Raw genomic sequence first — 19,380 nt, forward strand, 5'->3', positions numbered from 1 at the left:
CAGTTTTGGATGTTTTGAGTTGGACGAGAGGTTTAAAAAAACCTCCATATTGTTTATAAAAAATTTTCCGCTTTGAAGACAATTGAGTGAAGTGTGGGAAGATTTCATGCAACTAAAAATTTGACCAGGGCTGTCTGCAACTACAGGGAAGCACACAGCAAAAGATGCAAAAGAGAAGTCTCTAGAACTTCTTGCAGCCGTTGGTGTCAAAGTGCATTTGCCTGCAGATATCAAGAGTTTGACCTGCATGCCAGGCGTGCCACGAGTCACGAGAAAACTTTTTTAACTACAAACTTTAGAGCAAAATGAACACGAGAATACGAACGTAACAAGCAAAGAGGCAAAATTTGCTTATGGGATGCTATTCACAGCAAGTGCTTTACAATACACAGCATTGTGTTTATGAAATCCAAAAATTTCTGTAGTATGCAACATAACTGCTTAGAAAAAATGCACGTTGAACATAAGCAATGACGTGGACCTTCTTACGTGATAATGATAATGAACAGTCGCAAATTCACCAAGAGGAGGGTTAGGTAACAGTGCAGTCAAAGCCACATTCAATTGCCACTGAAATGTGGAGACATTGTGAACAGATAGCAGATGGAAGAAAACCCCCAAACATTTCAGCGAGCCAATAACGAGGAGTGGTGGACAAGATATTTCGCTAGATTCTGTCTCCAAAGAAGTGCTTCACTTTTTGTTCTCAGAGATAAATCTGACATTGTTGATGTTTCTATTGAATAAATTATGGAAAAAAGCCAGTTTCTCCTGTGTCCACCATTGTGCCCTTTCACTCAGGCACTGTTTCAACAATTCCCATGAGACGCCCTTATTTTTCCACATGACTTTAATGCACAGAGGTGGGGAAAGGTCATCATCTTTATTTACAATCGTTTTAACCACTTACAACTGAGGATGCATTTTTGGCTTAGCTCAACAAAGCCACCATTCATGAATCCCCTCCAAGCGTTTAATTCGAGGTTGGACCACGAGGAACACGACTCACTGTCCTCGAATGACCCGAGTCCAACGACATGTTCCAAATAACGCGATTTATACTTTTGCCGGTGTTGAAGAACATTGCGAAATTGGCCTGTTTGCAGTCGCTCTCAGGAACTCTTTGTGCAGTGTTGCCTCTAAATGGATCTCAATGTTAATGATTGGTTACAGTTAATTAACTTGGGTGATGTAACATATGTTGCCTTGTTTGTAAATTCATTACTGATCCGATGCTCAAGTGAACTGAGATAGAACAGCAATGCTCTGAATTCCTTTCAATGCTCAAATTATCTGTGCACCTGTAAACAACGACAAAAAGCTCCAGCTTTGGCCAACATGAAACGAGGTTGGGCACAGTTACAATAACCAAAACAAAAATAAAAGCAAAACTAAGCAGGGACTTTTTAAAAGATTCTGTCACCAGCACTGAGAAACACGACGGGCTAATAAGAGTAGAAGCATGTGTCCTTCTGTGGCTTCTCTGGGGCTGAGCCAGGCCGTGGAAACCACAGATATGAGAATCATGAAGGGGACGGTTAACATCTGATGTTGAAGGAGCAAACTGTACTTTCCTCTTCTTATTCTAACACTTAAGGCACAGCAGAAGATATGCAGATAAAATCTCCTCATAAAAGTTGACAGAAACGGACAAAATATTGCCAATCTGATTCCAAGTCAGTCTACAAAGTTTGTTTCTTCTTACTGCTGCAACAGGTGGTTTTATCATTCAAAACTTACATGCATGCCAAAGTGCTGCCTGGTCAAATCAGGCTCTTTCATGTTTTTATTTTTGCTTTATTTAAATAAAAAGAAAAGGACTTGAATTATTAATCCTCCTTCTAAAGTTGGATGAATGTTTTTTAGGTGTCTGTCTTGTTTATTTTCACCTGAAACTATCAGCCACTCTCTTTCAATTTATTACCTGAAAGTACAAATTTACAGGATACTCCCAGAAAAATATGACCCGTTCTGTAAACTGCTGGCTTCTCCTTATCTTTACGGGACAACACGTTATTAGCAGCTTGGCCCAGTTTACTCAGTGGTAAATGGTAAATGGCCTGCATTTGTATAGCGCTTTTCTAGTCCATAGGACCCCAAAGCGCTTTACACTACATTCAGTCATTCACCCATTCACACACACATTCACACACTGGTGATGGCAAGCTACGTTGTAGCCACAGCTGCCCTGGGGCGCACTGACAGAGGCGAGGCTGCCGGACACAGGCGCCACCGGTCCCTCTGACCAGTGCACCTGGGTCTCTTGAAGTTCAGTCATTTTCACGCATACCACCAGCACTTTAAATATGTACTTGTCAGTAAGTCTCTGCAGAGTGCATGAAAGCAGCTCAAAGGTCACTGTGCTTGGACTTTATGTGTTCAGTGTTGCATGGTTTGTTTGCAGCGCGCACTTCGAGAGCTGCTGGAAAGTAGCATTAAGATTTGTGCTGTTCTTCTAACAGTCAAGAATTTCTATGCCTCTTTGCTTCACCGTAGACAAATTTAACAACAAATTTGATCATTTTGAGGTTTTTTTTTTTTTTTTTTTTTTTTTTTTTTTACAAACCAAAAAACCACCAATAGAAAAAAGGCTCATTGCGTTGCAGACACTGATCTTGCAAGACTTTGTTCACTTGTGCATGCAACAGCCCAAATTCAAGTGCATGTGGTTAGTTCAACAGAAGTGAATGCTTCCCCCTAGCCCCACATGTCAGAATCAGAGTCATATTTTATTGACGTGACCCTTGATCCCTGGCAGGCAACCATGTACCTGGATCATGTTTGGGGACAGACATGTTGATATCCTTCTGCGTCTAGGCCCTGGGTCAGTGGAGTTCATGTAGATGGGTGGGGAGGGGTGCTTGTTAGCGCACAGCCTCTTTAACCGGTCAAGCAGGAGAGAAGAACAGCAACAATTTTGTTCCGGAGGCTGGCTGACTGGCTAAACCTGTGAAGTTGTGTTCATGACGTGCACGACATTCTTTAGTTGGACCCTGAGGAGAACCTGAGAAAGCAGTCAGTTTGAATATTGTTTCCCACTGCATTCAACAAATGCATGTAATCAGAAACATGTTTCTTAACCAACTGATAACGTGCTGATATCAGTTTATGTGTCATAATTATTACTACTTAGCCCTTGAGAACAGTTACATATGTTCTGCGGTTTCAGAAAACAAGCACACTGATACTAATAAGGATGTGATCGGACACGGCTCTGAGGATACAAATTTACAAACGAAAGCTTTTGTTACTAACTCTGAAAGATGTGGACATGGACGCTGCACCTGATATAAGCTGACTAATCGTATCTGTGCAACCTCTTCTTGCCTGCAAGTAAACAACCGAACCAGGAAATCCGATGTCTTTTTTTGTGTGTTTTTTTTCTCCTGCCAACGCGAGTGACTCTACAGAGATTGGTCTGTCATTCATTCAAAGGATGTGAAGACGAACAACCCACAGAAACTTGCACCTAAAGATAACCACTGGGGGAAAAACATCGACAGTGAAAACAACTAGAAATAGAGCACTTTGTTGCCATAGCCACCTGATGAGCTTTAATTTAGAAACACTAAACTGCAGAGGAGAGACTGAAAAAAAAATCAGTCTGACAATTTATTGTTTCTGTTTTGCATTGTTAGTTGTGTTTTAGAAGCATTTTTCATTTAACAATATAAGATTGGTCATATGTGACATTAAAAGAAAATAAACAATCAGTTAAAATGTACTACATGTAAAATGTGGCTTTGATGATGTTTTCTGCACCATTTACTTTGGATTTGCTGGCAGCTAGTTTATCAAGCTGAAGTGTTTTAATACCTATGCAAACAGAGCAGTGCTGACACTGGACATACGGTAAAAGTGACTGAAGGTGTGGATAATAAAAGTGGATTATGGCCATTCTGGGAAGCACTATTTCCTAATAGTAAGACGGTCCTTTGTTTGAATCCACCAGCTAACCTTCCCTCTCTGTGTGTCTGTGAAGGTTCTCAGTCATCCAGGTCATCGTAGTCAAAGGAGCTTGCAAAGAAAAGCGTCTGGACTTCTTTAAGTTGCTTGAAGATGTTTCACCTCTCATCCGAGAAGCTTCTTCAGTTCTAAGGTCAAATGGTGGAGAGTCCCAGATATAAACCTAGTGGGAGTGACCCCCCACAGAGGGACAAAGGGACCCCCTGATGATATACATGCAAACTCTGTGCAGAGTTTGCATGTATATCCTGTTGTTGCAAGAGAGAGAACCTGTGCGGGTTCTCTCTGTACTTCCTCCCACATGAATGTTAGATTAATTGATGATTTTGAACTGACAGTAATTGTGAATGGCTGTCTGGCTCTATGTTGTAATCGTGTGACAGACTTGTGACCTGTGTAGGGTTGATGGTGTTTTCATTCAAGAAGGAATGAGTACAACTCAAAGTTCATGCACTATGTTATTTATATAATATCCTTCTCCCTACATCCCAGATGAAGTTTAATGCTCGGGGAGAAATGCGATATTTGTTGGTGTGAACAGGTTAGAAAGCAGATAATCCCGAGCTCTCACTAATAAGTAAACTATCTCCGCACCTAAAGGAGGACAAAAACAATAACAAATATCTGGTACAAGGAAGCAGATAATGAGTTGCAGATTGCACTGAGTTAATCGGGGGTGAGCCATTAGTGAAGTGCATGTGCATCTAGGAACATGCCATAAACTTTACCGCAGTCTGTTCATAATTTTCATACCGTGACGTTAATATCTTCAGACTTTCAAAACAGTTCAGGACCTATTCAGGAACTTTGTTGCACAATAATTATCAATTAGTTCAAGATCTGTTGACTCATCGATTAGTCCCCGGGGTGTTCTGAGTGTAAACCAGATTAAAATGCAGCTGCTGATGGTGAGACAGGAAGTGGTTGGAACACAGACGAGTGTATCTCAGCCTTGTGGAGAGTTGAGGGCTGTACACATGCACATGCATCGCTTTAGACAGCCCATGTGTGACACTAAAGTAGGCCTTTATAGTAGGCAGTGTTTGTGCGATTCTTCACACAAAATGTGTGTATGATGTGAGATCGCGTTTTGGTTATGATCTCTAACACATGAACAAATAATCAGTAGAACTTTTCTACTAGATCAAAAGAAAATGCTTCAGTTTGAAGTGATCTTAATCGAGTTTAACCAGCGATGGAAAGGCATTTTTAGGGCAAGCCGAGTGTGAAATGAAACCCACGTGTTAAAAACAACAACAAAACAAACAAGTAAGCCGCTATTAGCGTTTGAATTATTTGGGTGTGAGATGACATCTAAACTCTTCTTAGGCGTATGGGAGGGTTTTAGAGCTACAGCAGGCGCTCATGTTCCCCTCGGTATTTATAACTCGGTCAGCTGACCTTGTACTTGGACTGATCCACTTCGCGGGGGATACGAAGTCAGACGGGAAATAAAAAAACACATTAAAAATTGCGATTTTTGACACGGGCTTTAATAACCCCACAGCTGTGTTTTAATCCCGGCGTTTATTGATCAAATGTCGGTTACTCCCCGCAGTGCTGCGGGCCCACGGCTGAAAGGCCGCCGGCGGCGGAGAGCAGCTCCTCCGCTGCTCGGAGGATGGTACGGCCCTGTGTTGAAATTCCGAGAATTGAGCCGCTCTGTTTCTTAGAACTGGATTCTCAGAACTGGATTCTCAGAACTAGTGATGCACAGAGTTTCGAGGAAACTTTTACAAGGTGACTTTTTTTCCCTTCCTATTTTCTCAGCATTACCCTCAGAAGTGTAGAGAAGTAGCAGATGCTCGTGTGGCTTCCTCGCCTCTATGTCTTTCTTTCTCCTTTAATTTCTGTGCCACTTATTTTCATTATTGCGAAGGTTTTATGGCTCCGTTAGCCAGGAGTGAAGTAAACGATGTGAGCCGTGGTAGCTGTTCAGATGGGATAGTTAGTAAAGACGGTCTTAAACTTTCCTTTTATGTGTTTATTCCAGCTCACGAGGCCTGTTTGTCTTATTGTGTTATTATTTATTATTATTTTTAAAAAGCTGTTTAGTTGATACCACCCTTTCACATGATCGAGGTTACATATCAACCGGGAAACAGTGGCGCAACAGGACCGGTCGGACTAGTTCAGTCAACATCTAGATTTCCTCTGCGTATTTCTTTTGTCGACACTATTTTCACTTGTTTAATTGTGCCCTTCAAACTGAGCCGACTACTTTTTTTGATCTTTGATTCGTAAACCATCAGTTCTAACTCCGCAATCGGTGTTTAAACACAATGAAAACATATTACGAAACTTCGCGACAGCCCTTCGGACATGACAGCTGAGTAGTATTTCCATACTTGACAGGGCTCGCGCTGACCTGCTCGGCTTTAACGCACAGCAGCGAGATTACTCAGCCGCCACTCCTTGAAATCACATCCTACGAAATCATGCCGCCTCGGTTTAGTCTGAAACTGCGAAGGTTTAGAAACAACTGTTTGGGTGGGGTGAGGGGGAGTGAATGTTAATGGGTTAAAGGAGATGAATTGCAGTTAAATCGGGGAACAGGAAACCTCTCTGTGCGCGCTGGCAACCTAATCTGAGCAGCCGGGACGGAATGTGCTCAACGTCAAACGCGCTCACGGACTGTGGGCTGCCAGCAGATAGTTTGCTGTGTTTGTCCACACGCTGTGCCGCTGCAGCGGAAAGACGAGACGAGTTAAACACTTGCGACACGGACACACTAAGTCACCGGTTTTACTGTTTTATGTTTGCGCTTTATTTCCCGCGGTCAAGATTTGCTGCCACTTGACAGAAGCTTGTGTTGACATTGACCCAGTGAAGCAGTGCGGCTGTTTTCCATAATATGTTGAAATGCTGATTAGAGGTTGTACTCTGTAATATCACCGTCATATAGGCTCAATTATTGTCAGAGCAGGGCTGTAAAGGTTTAGTGAGCCTCCCTTATTTGCGTTTCTCTTTGCAATGGCGCCTCCTTTTGTCCTAACGTTGTTACTGTTTTGGTTTGAAGTTTGTTTTGAAGCTACGTGGCTCATACTGAACAGCAGCAGCATGTTTTGAACCAATTAAAATTTTCTGTCACTCCAGTTTTTTATTTGTGGAATAATTGAAACGTTCATACCAATAAAATCGTGTAACTGTATTTTCACCTTGTTTGTTTGTTTGTTTTTTCTTCCTACATTCAGCCCACAGTGGGTCAGTTGTAGAGTTTTCCATATTGATCACACCCTTTACAACTTTTGCACAGGTTATGACAGCATGGCCACGACTGCAGACGACTGCATTCAGTTCACACGCCATGCAGGCGACGTCCTGCTCAACTTCAACCGCCTGCGCAGCAGGAACATCCTCACCGATGTGTCCATACAGGTGGACGGACAGCTTTTCCGAGCTCACAAGGCCATCCTGGTGGCTTGCAGGTATACACTGTCAAAAGATCTGACTCGAGTTCACCAACACAAGACTATATATGTAACTACTATGTCATTATTTATAGTGAATAAGTTGGAATTGGGAAATTTGGTTTCGTAGCTCATACCAAACTATCTCTCTTTCTGTTTTACAGTGGCTTCTTTTATTCCGTGTTCATGGATCCTGAGAATGCAAACCTCAGTGCCATCAGCTTAGACCCCAAAGTAGACCCCAAGGCTTTCTCCATCCTTCTAGATTTCATGTACACATCCTGTCTGAACCTTAACGACACTGTGGTCGTGACCACCCTGAATACAGCCATCTACCTCCAGATGGAACACGTGGCCAACACTTGCCACAGATTCATTAAGTCCAGGTAAAAACCTAAAAAATAAATAAAAGAAAATGCCTTGTCTTGGGGGAAAAACTAAAGAGATCTGACTTAGAGATGAATGTGTTTTTACAGGGGCGTGCAGAGTGAAGAGATACAGAGGAACTCATTACATCTGGCTGAAGAAATCTCTGCTTTAAGGCCCGACTATGTAAACAACTGTACACCAAACATGCCCCTTCCTCACGAGTCCAGAGGCTACATGCCCAGTGTTTTCAGGGGGATCAACACGTCTGGCTCCTATCACGTCTATGGTGACGTCTGTATTGCTGCTGAGAAATTAGAAGGTTCTCCGAACATTAGATGCTCACTAGTACCCACCACCAACATGGCTCACAATGAGTCCAATGCCATTATCTCCCACTCACTCCCATCCCATGTCGGTTACCTCCCCAGTATCATCCGCCCGGCAGTAGCTCACAGCAGCTTTCAAGGACCTGTTCCTCCAATGGAGGAAGACAGCATTCAGCACCCACAAACCAACTGTGTAAGAACGTCCCCAGGCTTTAGCAAAGGTGTCATTTGCAGCCCCCAGAGCCCCCTTAGATCTGACTGCCAGCCAAACTCACCCACTGAGTCGAGCAGCAGCAGAAATGCAAGCATGAGCCTCAAGTGGCAATCGGACTGCCCTAAAGATATGAAGGCCCGCAACTGGAAGAAGTACAAGTTCATCGTTATGAACCAGACTTCGGATGGGAATGAAAAGGAGGCTCAAGGAAACAACGCTAATGCTACCGGCGCCATGTCCCCTACACCAAGCCCTGGCAAGAGCAGTGAGGCAGGAGGACACAGCGATGCCCAGGCAGAAGAAGGAGCTGGTGACCATCAAGAAGAAAGTCCCAGGTCTCAGAGTGTGGACAGCACAAGCTGCAGCAGTGTCAGGTAAAAGTGCAGCTCACAGACAGATCTAATGTGAAATCAGCGCTTTATGACGTTAAGGAGCTTAAAGTAACTTCATACTAATGTTGCTCGTCTTCCTCATTGCAGCAACAACAGATGCTCCACATGTGGCTGCGACAGCCCTCAGTGTATGGAAGCAGGCCACCTGTCTCCTGACTCATACAGCAAAGATGACTCCACCAAGCTACACTCGGATTATTCCACCTCCAGCTGTGGTAAGAGGAACGCACAAATATTAAACTGTTAGCTTGTCTTTAAGCTCTAAGAAGCCTTTTGATCTGATTTTGTGTCATTGTTAGTCACATTTTCATTTATTTCTACTTCTTTTTGCAGAAAACAACAGTTACATCTGCAACGGGTGCGACTCAAAGTTCTCAGACGAAGATTCTCTCAAAGAGCACATGGCCCAGGTCCACAGCGACAAGCCATACAAGTGTGACTGCTGCCAGGCTGCCTTCCGCTACAAGGGCAACCTGGCCAGCCATAAGACTGTTCACACAGGTAAGAGTCACTGCAGGCTCTGCCTCATTTTCAGAACTCAAGGAAGGGAGTTGTTGTATTCACCTGCTTTCCTTAACCTCCAGGTGCAAAGCCATACCACTGCAACATCTGCGGAGCTCAGTTTAACCGGCCAGCCAATCTCAAGACTCATACTCGTATCCACTCTGGAGAAAAGCCATACAAGTGCGAAACGTGTGGGTCCCGATTCGTCCAGGTGAGGAGAAGAACCCCCCCCCCCCCCCCAAAAAAAAAAACACCTTCTCATCTTTAGGAAAAATTTCAAGTGTAGCCTCATTATTAACATTAGTCATTTTCTCCCGCAGGTGGCCCACCTTCGTGCACATGTGTTAATTCACACGGGGGAGAAACCGTACCCTTGTGAGATCTGCGGAACGCACTTCCGTCACCTTCAGACACTCAAGAGCCACATGCGCATTCATACAGGAGAGAAGCCTTATCATGTAAGCTTCCTAATCACCCTCCCCTCTTTATCCAACGTGTCTGCTGGCTAAAAACAGAGTAATCCCATCCATATGCCTGTCAATAGTTATAATTCCTGACTGGTAATCCTCGAAAGAGCTAGCTGATCTGAGCTGTCCATTTATAAACAGGGATTCTAAATAATGCTTTTATTTCTCCTTTACTTTAGTGTGAAAAATGTGACCTCCACTTCAGACACAAGAGTCAGCTGAGGCTTCACCTGCGACAGAAGCACGGGGCCGTCACTAACACCAAGGCTCAGTATCGCAGGTCTCCTGGCAACATCCTTACAGGCCTGGCGAACTCCTGCTGAGCGTGCTGCAGACCTTCATCTCCCCCCCCCCCAAAAAAAAACCCCAACTTTTTTCTTTCACCAGCCGGCATGCCGTCAAAAATTCTATTTTTTTTCTAAACACAACCAGGAATTTGTGTTGCCCTTTACGTATTTGTACGTGATGCACATACTTTATGTAAGTTCTTTGTGAATGTTTAACGACAGAATGTACTTTTTTTTTTTATGTGAATTTAAAATTTCTTTTTTGGCAAATCACTCAACACAGTGTCTGAATTGAAGGACAGCTCTCCTTTTCGTACACATTGAGAATCACTGTTACACTTGTGCTTCAGCTGTAGATATGACTTCGCCCGTTAATGTGGTCTTTTGCAGTCTTACGCTGTTATTTGTTTGTTTGCCAAGGCTTGCCTGTAAATAAGATAATATATATATTTTAAGATTGCCATCTGCTGGCAGAGTACGAATATATTTACATTTTTCTTAATGCAGTAAGCTTTACTGACTGTCAGTAACACCAGGAATTGTTGTTTTGTTGTGTCATAGGTTGTGGTACTTATTGCAATAAGCATAGCTCGTCAGTCATTTAAGCAAATGTTTTTATTGTATTGTACAGTTTCCCCTTTTCATTTCTGGTTTAATGTTGTTGTTTTGCACATGCACATGATGCTGTAATTCATATATTTTCTTACTTTTATTCACGTATTTCTACTTAACATGTCAAAAAAGCTTGTTAAAATCAGTTCTCAGCACTTGCATTCTTATTTATATATATTTTTTTATTGTTCTTGGCTGAATTCTTTTGCATTTGGTGCTGCATTGATCCGTTTTTCTCAGCAGGATCATTAAACTTTGATAATCTTTTTACCTTGTGTGTCATAGTTCAATCTGACTAACCAGTTGAATCATTAGTGCCTTACAGTCACACGTTTCTGCTAGCTGCTTTCTCTGACTGCCCATTAAGGCATTTTACTGTCAACAATACGACTGCTGCAGTGAACTGCTTCTGTGATGCATTTCCCGTTTCGCATTTGGTACTTTGCCCTGTTATTATGTGAAAGCATGTCAAGGTACTGTTTTTTTTGAAAGCTTCTGTTCTGTAATGTGTAGCTCTTTAAATGCAGACACCAGGCCTCAAGCTAAAACACTCAGGAATATTAGTAATATGTAAGCAAATGTCTGTAACTACAGATTTTATTACAAACACAAAAATAAAATGTTTATTATATAGCACACAATGCAGCATTTGTTTTCATTATTTTTAAGAAACATGATTCGAGCAATGAGTCATCCCAGCATTTAAAATTCATAACTGAATATTGTAGACATGGGAAATGTAGAGTATATATCAAACCTCATCTCTGGCTCTTACTTAGTCTTTGTTGTCAGCTTATATTTGTTTTAAAAAAAATTAGTGACGGAGGGAATCAGTTCCTATGAAGACCAATAATGCAATGGCTAAATGAAATGCTGAGATATGTATGTACATTTGAAGGTACATATTCTTCTTACTGACAGAGACGCACATGCTTTGATTACTACATCAGTTCAGTAAAAGATAAACAATTAAAAGACAAAGCTCCAGAAATATCACAGGACAAACGCTGCCAGCACCCTTTTCTATGTTTTTACTCAGTTAGTGAAATTCCAAACAATAACACAAACTAGTTTCTTTTTTTCTTTTCTTTTATTTACTTCATCAGCTTTTCTTTATGACATATTAAAACAGACATATTATGAAAATTGCACTTCACCGAGCATATACTGTGATGTTTGGCGCCACCTGCTGGTTTATTAGGATGGAAACGAGGAGCTGTGGCTTGTCTACAAACTACATCCAGTCAGATACATACACTGTTGGACAATGACACTTTTTTAAAAAATGTTTTGCATCTGTTCACTGTCACAAAGGTGGCATATAATTTTAAATAAAAGTGTAGACTTTCATCTTTAATCCAAGGGGTCTAATCAGGAATTACAGCCACATTCAGAGGCTTAAAATTAACTGGAGGTGCAGTTTCCTGGCCTGGTGACGCCAGTTTCATGATTATTCCATGCATTTGGTATCTTTTAATTGAAACTCACAATATGATGAATGTCAAAAAGAAATGTTGATTAAAGTGAACGACGCTGTAATTGGGCGTATTTAACCAAGTCAAGAACACTCTTGAGGAGATGAGTGTATCAGTGTCGAGGTCTACAATCATGAGGAACCTTCACGGATGTAAATACAGAGGGTTTACAGTGAGGCTGAAACTACTGGTTACACTCAAGAACAAGAAAGCCAGATTAGACTTTTCCAGAAAACATCAGAGAATCTTTGGACAGATGAAACCAAGATGAACTTGTACCAGAATGATGGGAAGAGAGACGTGTGGAGAAGAGGAGAAACGGCTCATCTGATCTGAAGCTCACCTCATTATATGTGGAGGCAGTATTGTGACATGCGGATGAATGGCTGCCAGTGGAACCGGCTCACTAGTGTTTATGATGATGTGACTGCTGATAGAAGCAGCAGGATGAAAAACAAAGTGTTCAGGGCTATACTCTCTGCGCAGATTCAGACAAATATTGTATAGACAACACTATTGTGTGAGCTGCCAGGGACCATTTTGGTTAATTCTTTCAAACTCACCAGGCAGCGTTTGAAATGGATGATGACTCAGAAGCATTCTGCCAAAGTAACTCAAAGAGTTTCTTAAGGTAAAGAAATCAGATATTCTTCAATGGTCAAGTCAGTCACCTGATTTTCAACCCAGCAGATGATGTTTAAGGACAAACTCGCAATCAAGCAGTAACTGAAGGCAGCTGCAGCAAAGGCCTTGGAGAGGGTCTCAAGGGGAAAACATATTTATCCATTTGTTCTACAGTATTTTCATCCAAGTACTAAAAACAATTCTTGTATTTAAAACTATGTGCTTTACTTTGGACCCGGCATTTCAGTCACATATTGATTGGTTTTAAAATCCACTGCGGTGTCGACAGAGGTAACACAAAAGAGACGGCACTTTTAAAAGAACTTACAAACGTACACAGCGCATACTTAACTTCACCTAATCTTCATTTTCACTATCACCAATCCCAGCTCGCATAGGCGTGATGACGCGCATTCTGGAATAATAATGTGGGCATTCATCGCCAAATTGAAGCTTATCACAGGAACATGTAGCAGATACTGACACACGGCACAAAAGCGAGTGTTCATGCTGTAGTGCTGTCCAGTAAACATGAGATGGATGTTGTATTCATTTTATTTGGATGGCAGAGAGGCTATATGTGGTTCAGTACAGACTTAACTCCTTCCTTGTCATCAGATCAAACATTTTTTATCAAGAGCGAGATAGCTTCTATCAATGCCCCTGAAAACATTTGTCATACGTACAGTTTTTCTTAGACTTTCAGTGCTGCGAGTGCCTTTGACAAAAGAAGTGTGTCTCTAAGCTGAGGCCTCAGACTATGAGGAAAGACTACACTGTGAGCTCTTCTGAATAATAACTAGTTCATCACAAGTAGCCGCTTGCCATTGCTACCTCCACATTCATACACATTTTACATCCTCACAAATAAACAGTACAGCGTTTACAAAGTCAAAATTAACCAAATGTAAAAAGTCATATGAATGAACATATAAACTTATTATAGTGTAAATGCAGTTGATAAAAAGAAATATAAAAGATAAATGAATGTTGGCAGTTGGCGAAACTCAACCCTCTTTGTCTAGGATGGCTTTCACATCAGCGAACACCTGGAATAGACAAAAAGCAACGTGTTAGAAAGCCTGAACTACTGGAAGAGCTGCAGGTGAAGCTTATCTCGCCGTCCGTGGCTATGTATTACTGTTTTTAAATGACAGGTGCAACAAAAACTCAATAAAAACTGGAAATCCAGTAAAGGTCGCCTCTTTGACATGCCTGAGCGGCTGTTCCGAATACTTCAATCAATCAATCAATCTTTATTTATAAAGCACTTTTCATACAGAAATGCAGCACAAAGTGCTTTACATGGTTAAAAGCAGCCCACCCCATCCCGCCCTCCATTTCACTCCCCACACTCTCATTAACATAAGCGGTCATGGATACACGCCCCCCCCCCACACACACACATTTACACTCGAAAAGTAAAATTGGGCAAAATTAGGCTGGGCACACATGAGCCAGGTGAGGAAACACTATAACAGGGAGCCGTCTGCACCGGGAGCTGGTCACAGACCGCAGCCTCCAGGCTGGGCACACAGCAGGAGGGAGGCAAAGAAGCCCCCCAGCCAGGCTGAGAAGAGCCACAGCAGCCACGGTCGATCACAACCCCGGTGCAGAGAGCCCCCTCCGAGGAAACACTGGAGATATGACCTAATAATAGTATATACAGAATAAAAAGATAAAATACAATAAATATTATGTAGAACCTAATTTAATAATATAAATAGATTAACAGGATAACATAGAATAAATAAACGCTAAGTAAAAGCTAAATTAAAAAGGTGGGTCTTGAGCCTGTTCTTAAAAACATGTACGTTCTCTGCGGCCCTGAGCTCCTCCGGCAGGCTGTTCCACAGACGAGGACCATACCACTGAAAAGCTGCCTCTCCGTGAGTATGTGTCCTGACTTTAGGAACAATCAAAAGGCCAGTACCAGAGGACCTCAGGGTCCGCGAGGGTTCGTATGGTAAAAGCAGATCTGAGAGATAAGAAGGCCCGAGACCATTAAGACATTTAAAAACCAATAAAAGAACTTTAAAATCGATCCTGAAACACACGGGGAGCCAGTGCAGCGATTCTAAAACCGGTGTAATGTGGGCCCGCCCTCTGGTCTTCGTCAGCACACGAGCTGCAGAGTTTTGTAAAAGTTGTAAAGGTGGAATATTCTTTTTGGGGAGACCAGAGAGCAGGGCATTACAGTAATCAATGCGACTGGTAATAAAAGCATGCATCAGCATCTCCATGTTGGCCCGAGAGAGAATAGGCGGGACTCTGGCTATATTCTTTAGATGATAAAATCCAATTTTGGTTACATGTTTAATATGTGGGATAAAACCAAGCTCAGAGTCGGAAATAACACCCAGGTTTTTCACTTGTAGTGAAGGACATAGTGAAAATGCCTGTAATTTAGACTCTCTGAGCCTCAGGACCGACGATTAAAACTTCAGTTTTGTCCTGGTTAAGCTGTAAAAAGTTTTCTGCCATCCAAGATTTTATATCTAGAATACAGTTAAAAGGGGCATCCATTGGTCTGGTGTCATCAGGAGACACGTAGATGTACAACATCAGCGTAACTGTGGAAGTTCACTCCATGCCTTCTGATGACACCGCCAAGAGGGAGCATATACAAATTAAAAAGTACAGGGCCTAAAACCGACCCTTGGGGCACACCACAAGTCATTTTATGGGCACTTTTGTGTCTGCGATGAGTGCTGGATGTCCGCCAAGTGTGTCCGAGTGGCAGATAAAAGTGGATGATGTCACATGGGTAACAAATCTTTGGATGCAGTAAATGACAGACATGCCAGGTAAACCCAGGACAGGTGGCCAGTCTGTCAAAGGGCTAATGTATATTCAAATAATTCTAAAAAAAATTTAGTTATTAAAAAAAACCCCTAAAATGTCTTAAACTCTCTGATTAGTGTGACTCAGATTTGGGTTTGTAGCATGAGAAATAACAAATAACTTGCTCCAGCACTTTTTTCTTCTTCCACTTTTAAAAGTGGAAAAAGGTCATTTTGTGCGCATGGACACGGGTACACCAAAACACTGTTTGGAAATTTGTGCGTGCGTGAAAAAAGTGTAAGATTTGTGTCTAGGGAAATGAATTAGTAGACTAAAGGTCATGACTATTTCATGAACTGCTGTGAGACGGTGTTAAATGTTTACGACAGGAGAATAGAAAACGCTGGGATGAAAGATTCCTCCTCTGAAAAGTTGAGTGAGAAGTGATGAGATAAGCTCTCATCACCAGCGATGATTTTCTCTGGGAAACTTTGGGCCCAATGTGAAACTGCAGAAGAGGCCTTATCTAAAAATAGTGATGCAGAGGTGCACAAGGAAATGAGCCTGAAAGGGAGATTGGTGGATTTACTGAACATCACAACCACCATATGATGGCAGCCTTGGCACGAAAACCTGTCAAAATACCTGTTTGCCCAAACTACCAGTTCCCCCCGACAATCCCAACAGCATTCGATCTAAAATGTGAAAAATTACAACTTGAAAACATCCTGGGTGCATGATGGGGGACTGAATCTACAAGTAGCATTCTTCACATAATCTCTCTCATATATCAGGGCTTGTTTGCCTTAACTGGCCTTAACTGGCCTCTATGGGAGGCATTCCTGAATGTTTTCCTGCAGCCGACGCTGTTTACTCACCTCATCCACTGAGCGAGAAGCATCTATAGTGTGCACCTTGCCTTGTTTCTCATACAGATCAATGATTGGTCGTGTAGACTGCAGGTAGGTTTGGATTCTGCAATGAAGAAAAATATGGCATGTTATCGGGGTCAGATGACACAAGGGACTCCAAGCAGACATAAATTAGGTCAAAAACATTTGTGCAGGTATCCACCAGTAAGTTAAATGGGGCAGACAAATCTATAGTGATCAGACATGCATGTTTTTCCTATAGAGGGGAAAAAACGAACACAGGAAATGGACGACTCAGTGGTATATTATTAAATTAAAACAGATTAAAGGTCTGACTCCAGATATTAGTTCCTCAGTAGAGAACTGCACCTTTTCTCCAGGCTCTCCCTGTTGTCATCTGTTCGCCCACTGCTCTTTCCTCTTTCTAGACATCTGTTGATGCAAACCTGCAGACAGAAGAGTCAAAATCAGTGCAAAATAACTCGCAAAACATCAGCTCAGCACAGCAGAACCACATTTCCACCAAAAGTACTTTTAAGAACTTTTAATTCCAGGATGTTTTTTCCCCACTGAAATCTAAAAACTTAAGATGATTTGCCAGATGTAAGAACATGCTCTTTTTACACTTTAGTTTTGTGGGTGACTACACAACAATTTGACATCACTCTACTTCAGCAGGTGGTAGCAATACAGAAGATGAGAATGAAGCAAATAAATGTTAAATGATTTCTCTGTATCCTCATTTAAACAGCAATCCCTGCTGTGAAATGGACAATAAAAGGTCCATGACTTACCTCATTGCTGCAGTCAAAGAAAAGCACAAATTTAACATCAGCTTTTCCATCCATGACACTATTCCACCCCTGAAGGTTGTCCTCGTTTCGGGGGAAACCATCGATGAGAAACCGGAACTTATTCTCGTTTTCCTTCATCGTCGCTTCCATGGCCTAACAAAACGGGAAGAACAAACAGGAAATATTTTGCATTTGAGATTTTTTTTTTTGCATCTGTAACAGTTCATATCATGATGCTGACATACTTAAAATTAAAATTAGTCTCTCAGTGCAGCAAACAGACCACAGTCATCCAAGAAAGTGATTCTGAAACACTACCAGTAAACTCTAGCAGAAGGTATCTAACATACAACTACAATACATTTTTGTCTCTTTAGTTTAGAAAAACAAAGCAGTATAACCTGAATGATAAACAGAAAGAAATCATTCACATTACATTCAAATGACTAAAATGTCAGAATCAAAGTCGGGGTTTTGGAGAAAAATTTAAATATTAAAAGTTAAAACTCAGTTTTGTAGAATTTTTTTTTTTTGAACAAATAGTGTAAAAGTGTAGTTGAAAACAGGTCTGACCTGCAGGATCTCTTTCCAGGCGAACCAGATTTACAACCTGTATTGAATACACACCTTCCTGAGTAAGTTGATGGTGATCTCCACTGGGACGATTTTGCCCTCTTTGATGTAGTTGGCAATGAGCTGTCCAAACTCTGACTCTTCTCTGGCTCGCTCTTCCCTGAGTAAATCCCCAGCTGACAAATGGGTGTAGCCATAACTCTAAGAAACACACAAATTTCTAAATTGAATCAAGTAACAGTGATGAGAATCGAAAACTATTTTCCAGGTGTGTACATTTCTGTGAACACTGCGACAGCCTTTACAGACAGCATAAATCTTTCTAACTCGCAGGCTGAGCAGAAAAAAAGAGTCAGTCCTGAATGAAAGGAGCCTCTATGCCTCTAGCTGCCACAAGGCCCGATCGCTGCACTTGAAGCATGGCAGCCAACACCCAGTAACATCCGTGAACAAGGGTAGCTATAAAGTCTCTCTCTCAAAGAAGCTGTGTCTGCCAAACACACATCAAAGAATCCACGGCGGCCCCCAGTAGAGCTGCAGCTTCAGGAGCTTCAGACAAACATCAAAGCAGCAGCCTCATTACGAGTCCTGGCTTTGCTTTGCTGACTTTCAGGATGATCTGATGAAATAAATAAAATAACTTTTTGTTCTGGCCCGACTGAACAAATAAATTATGGGTTAAAGAAAACTTCCAGTAATATACAACAGCCTCTTTCCCCCAATACTTTGATTCTTTTAAAAAATGTTTTCTTACTACATTCCTGACAACAGATATTACTGACATGTGTTGACGTGTGCCTTGCCTTATCAGCAGGATGGGGTGATTAGTTCCTTGTCCAATACCTGTCTATGTCTATGTCATTATTTGTTTCTGATCGTTCAAAGTCAAGGCTAGTGTGGCCAAGTGCACTCCAGACTCGCACTGACATTACATAACCCCATCTGCACAGATAGGATGACAGCACTGAAGAAAAGTCAATACACTATCTCCTGTTTGTTCTACGTAAACAGGTATTATTTAGCCCATTCATCCAGTCGCAGGACTCCACAAATACCTTATTCTTTGCTGCTCTCACTCAATTGTGAAGAATTATTGTCATCGAGTCTCCTTGAAGAAATAAATATATTAAAATATAGCTCCTGCTTCTCTTTCGGCACTTAATCTGGATATCCTGTGAGGTGAACAAGCTAGCTGCCTGGCTAACGCACAGGTTCGTTTTAGAGGACAACCGGAAGTGACAGAAAACTGGGATACTATCCTATAATAAAAGATCCTACTGAAGTCGCAACAATAAAAAAAAAGAGGCATATCCCCCTGAACCACATTTGCACCACGTCATTCACAACCCTGCTCGATGAAGAGGGCCGTTTTCATTGCCCTTTCTCTCATACCTCCACGATTTTGGAGCACTGAGTTCCTTTGCCGGCGCCAGGCCCGCCCAGCACGAATACAACCTGCGGCTTCATCACCAGCGACACCCGGTACAGCAAACTCGGGACCTTCTGCGACAAGTTACCGAACAAACGGCCGATCATAAACTAGCGCCACCGGCTGCGGGTACGACCCGGCGACGTATGGATATATAATGATAGTATTAATAAGCCGAGCTGGCCGGTGTATGCGTGTCAGTGAGAGTTGATGTCAAACGACACTACTTCCGCTATCGAGCAAATCCACCAATGGCGTCCCACTCTAGCGTGACGCATGCTC

At 42.0% G+C, this 19,380-nt stretch overlaps 2 protein-coding genes across 2 annotated transcripts; one reads left to right on the forward strand and one right to left on the reverse strand.

Annotated features, from left to right (window-relative positions):
- The first annotated feature begins 5,628 nt into the window (after window positions 1-5,628).
- bcl6ab (BCL6A transcription repressor b) lies at window positions 5,629-11,183 on the forward strand. The gene is made up of 9 exons (XM_026149708.1): window positions 5,629-5,706; window positions 7,223-7,394; window positions 7,541-7,762; window positions 7,853-8,659; window positions 8,765-8,892; window positions 9,011-9,178; window positions 9,262-9,392; window positions 9,502-9,639; window positions 9,828-11,183. The coding sequence occupies exons 1-9, from the start codon at window positions 5,676-5,678 to the stop codon at window positions 9,969-9,971; spliced, it is 1,941 nt and encodes a 646-aa protein (XP_026005493.1). The 5' UTR covers window positions 5,629-5,675; the 3' UTR covers window positions 9,972-11,183.
- A 2,000-nt stretch (window positions 11,184-13,183) lies between these two features.
- Window positions 13,184-19,322, reverse strand: cmpk (cytidylate kinase). The gene is made up of 6 exons (XM_026149831.1): window positions 19,062-19,322; window positions 17,724-17,870; window positions 17,097-17,249; window positions 16,672-16,748; window positions 16,309-16,405; window positions 13,184-13,695 (listed from the first exon to the last, which is right to left on the reverse strand). The coding sequence occupies exons 1-6, from the start codon at window positions 19,203-19,205 to the stop codon at window positions 13,654-13,656; spliced, it is 660 nt and encodes a 219-aa protein (XP_026005616.1). The 5' UTR covers window positions 19,206-19,322; the 3' UTR covers window positions 13,184-13,653.
- Between the last annotated feature and the right edge of the window lie 58 nt (window positions 19,323-19,380).

The sequence above is a fragment of the Astatotilapia calliptera genome, chromosome 18, assembly GCF_900246225.1.
Source record: "Astatotilapia calliptera chromosome 18, fAstCal1.2, whole genome shotgun sequence".
NCBI lineage: Eukaryota > Metazoa > Chordata > Actinopteri > Cichliformes > Cichlidae > Astatotilapia > Astatotilapia calliptera.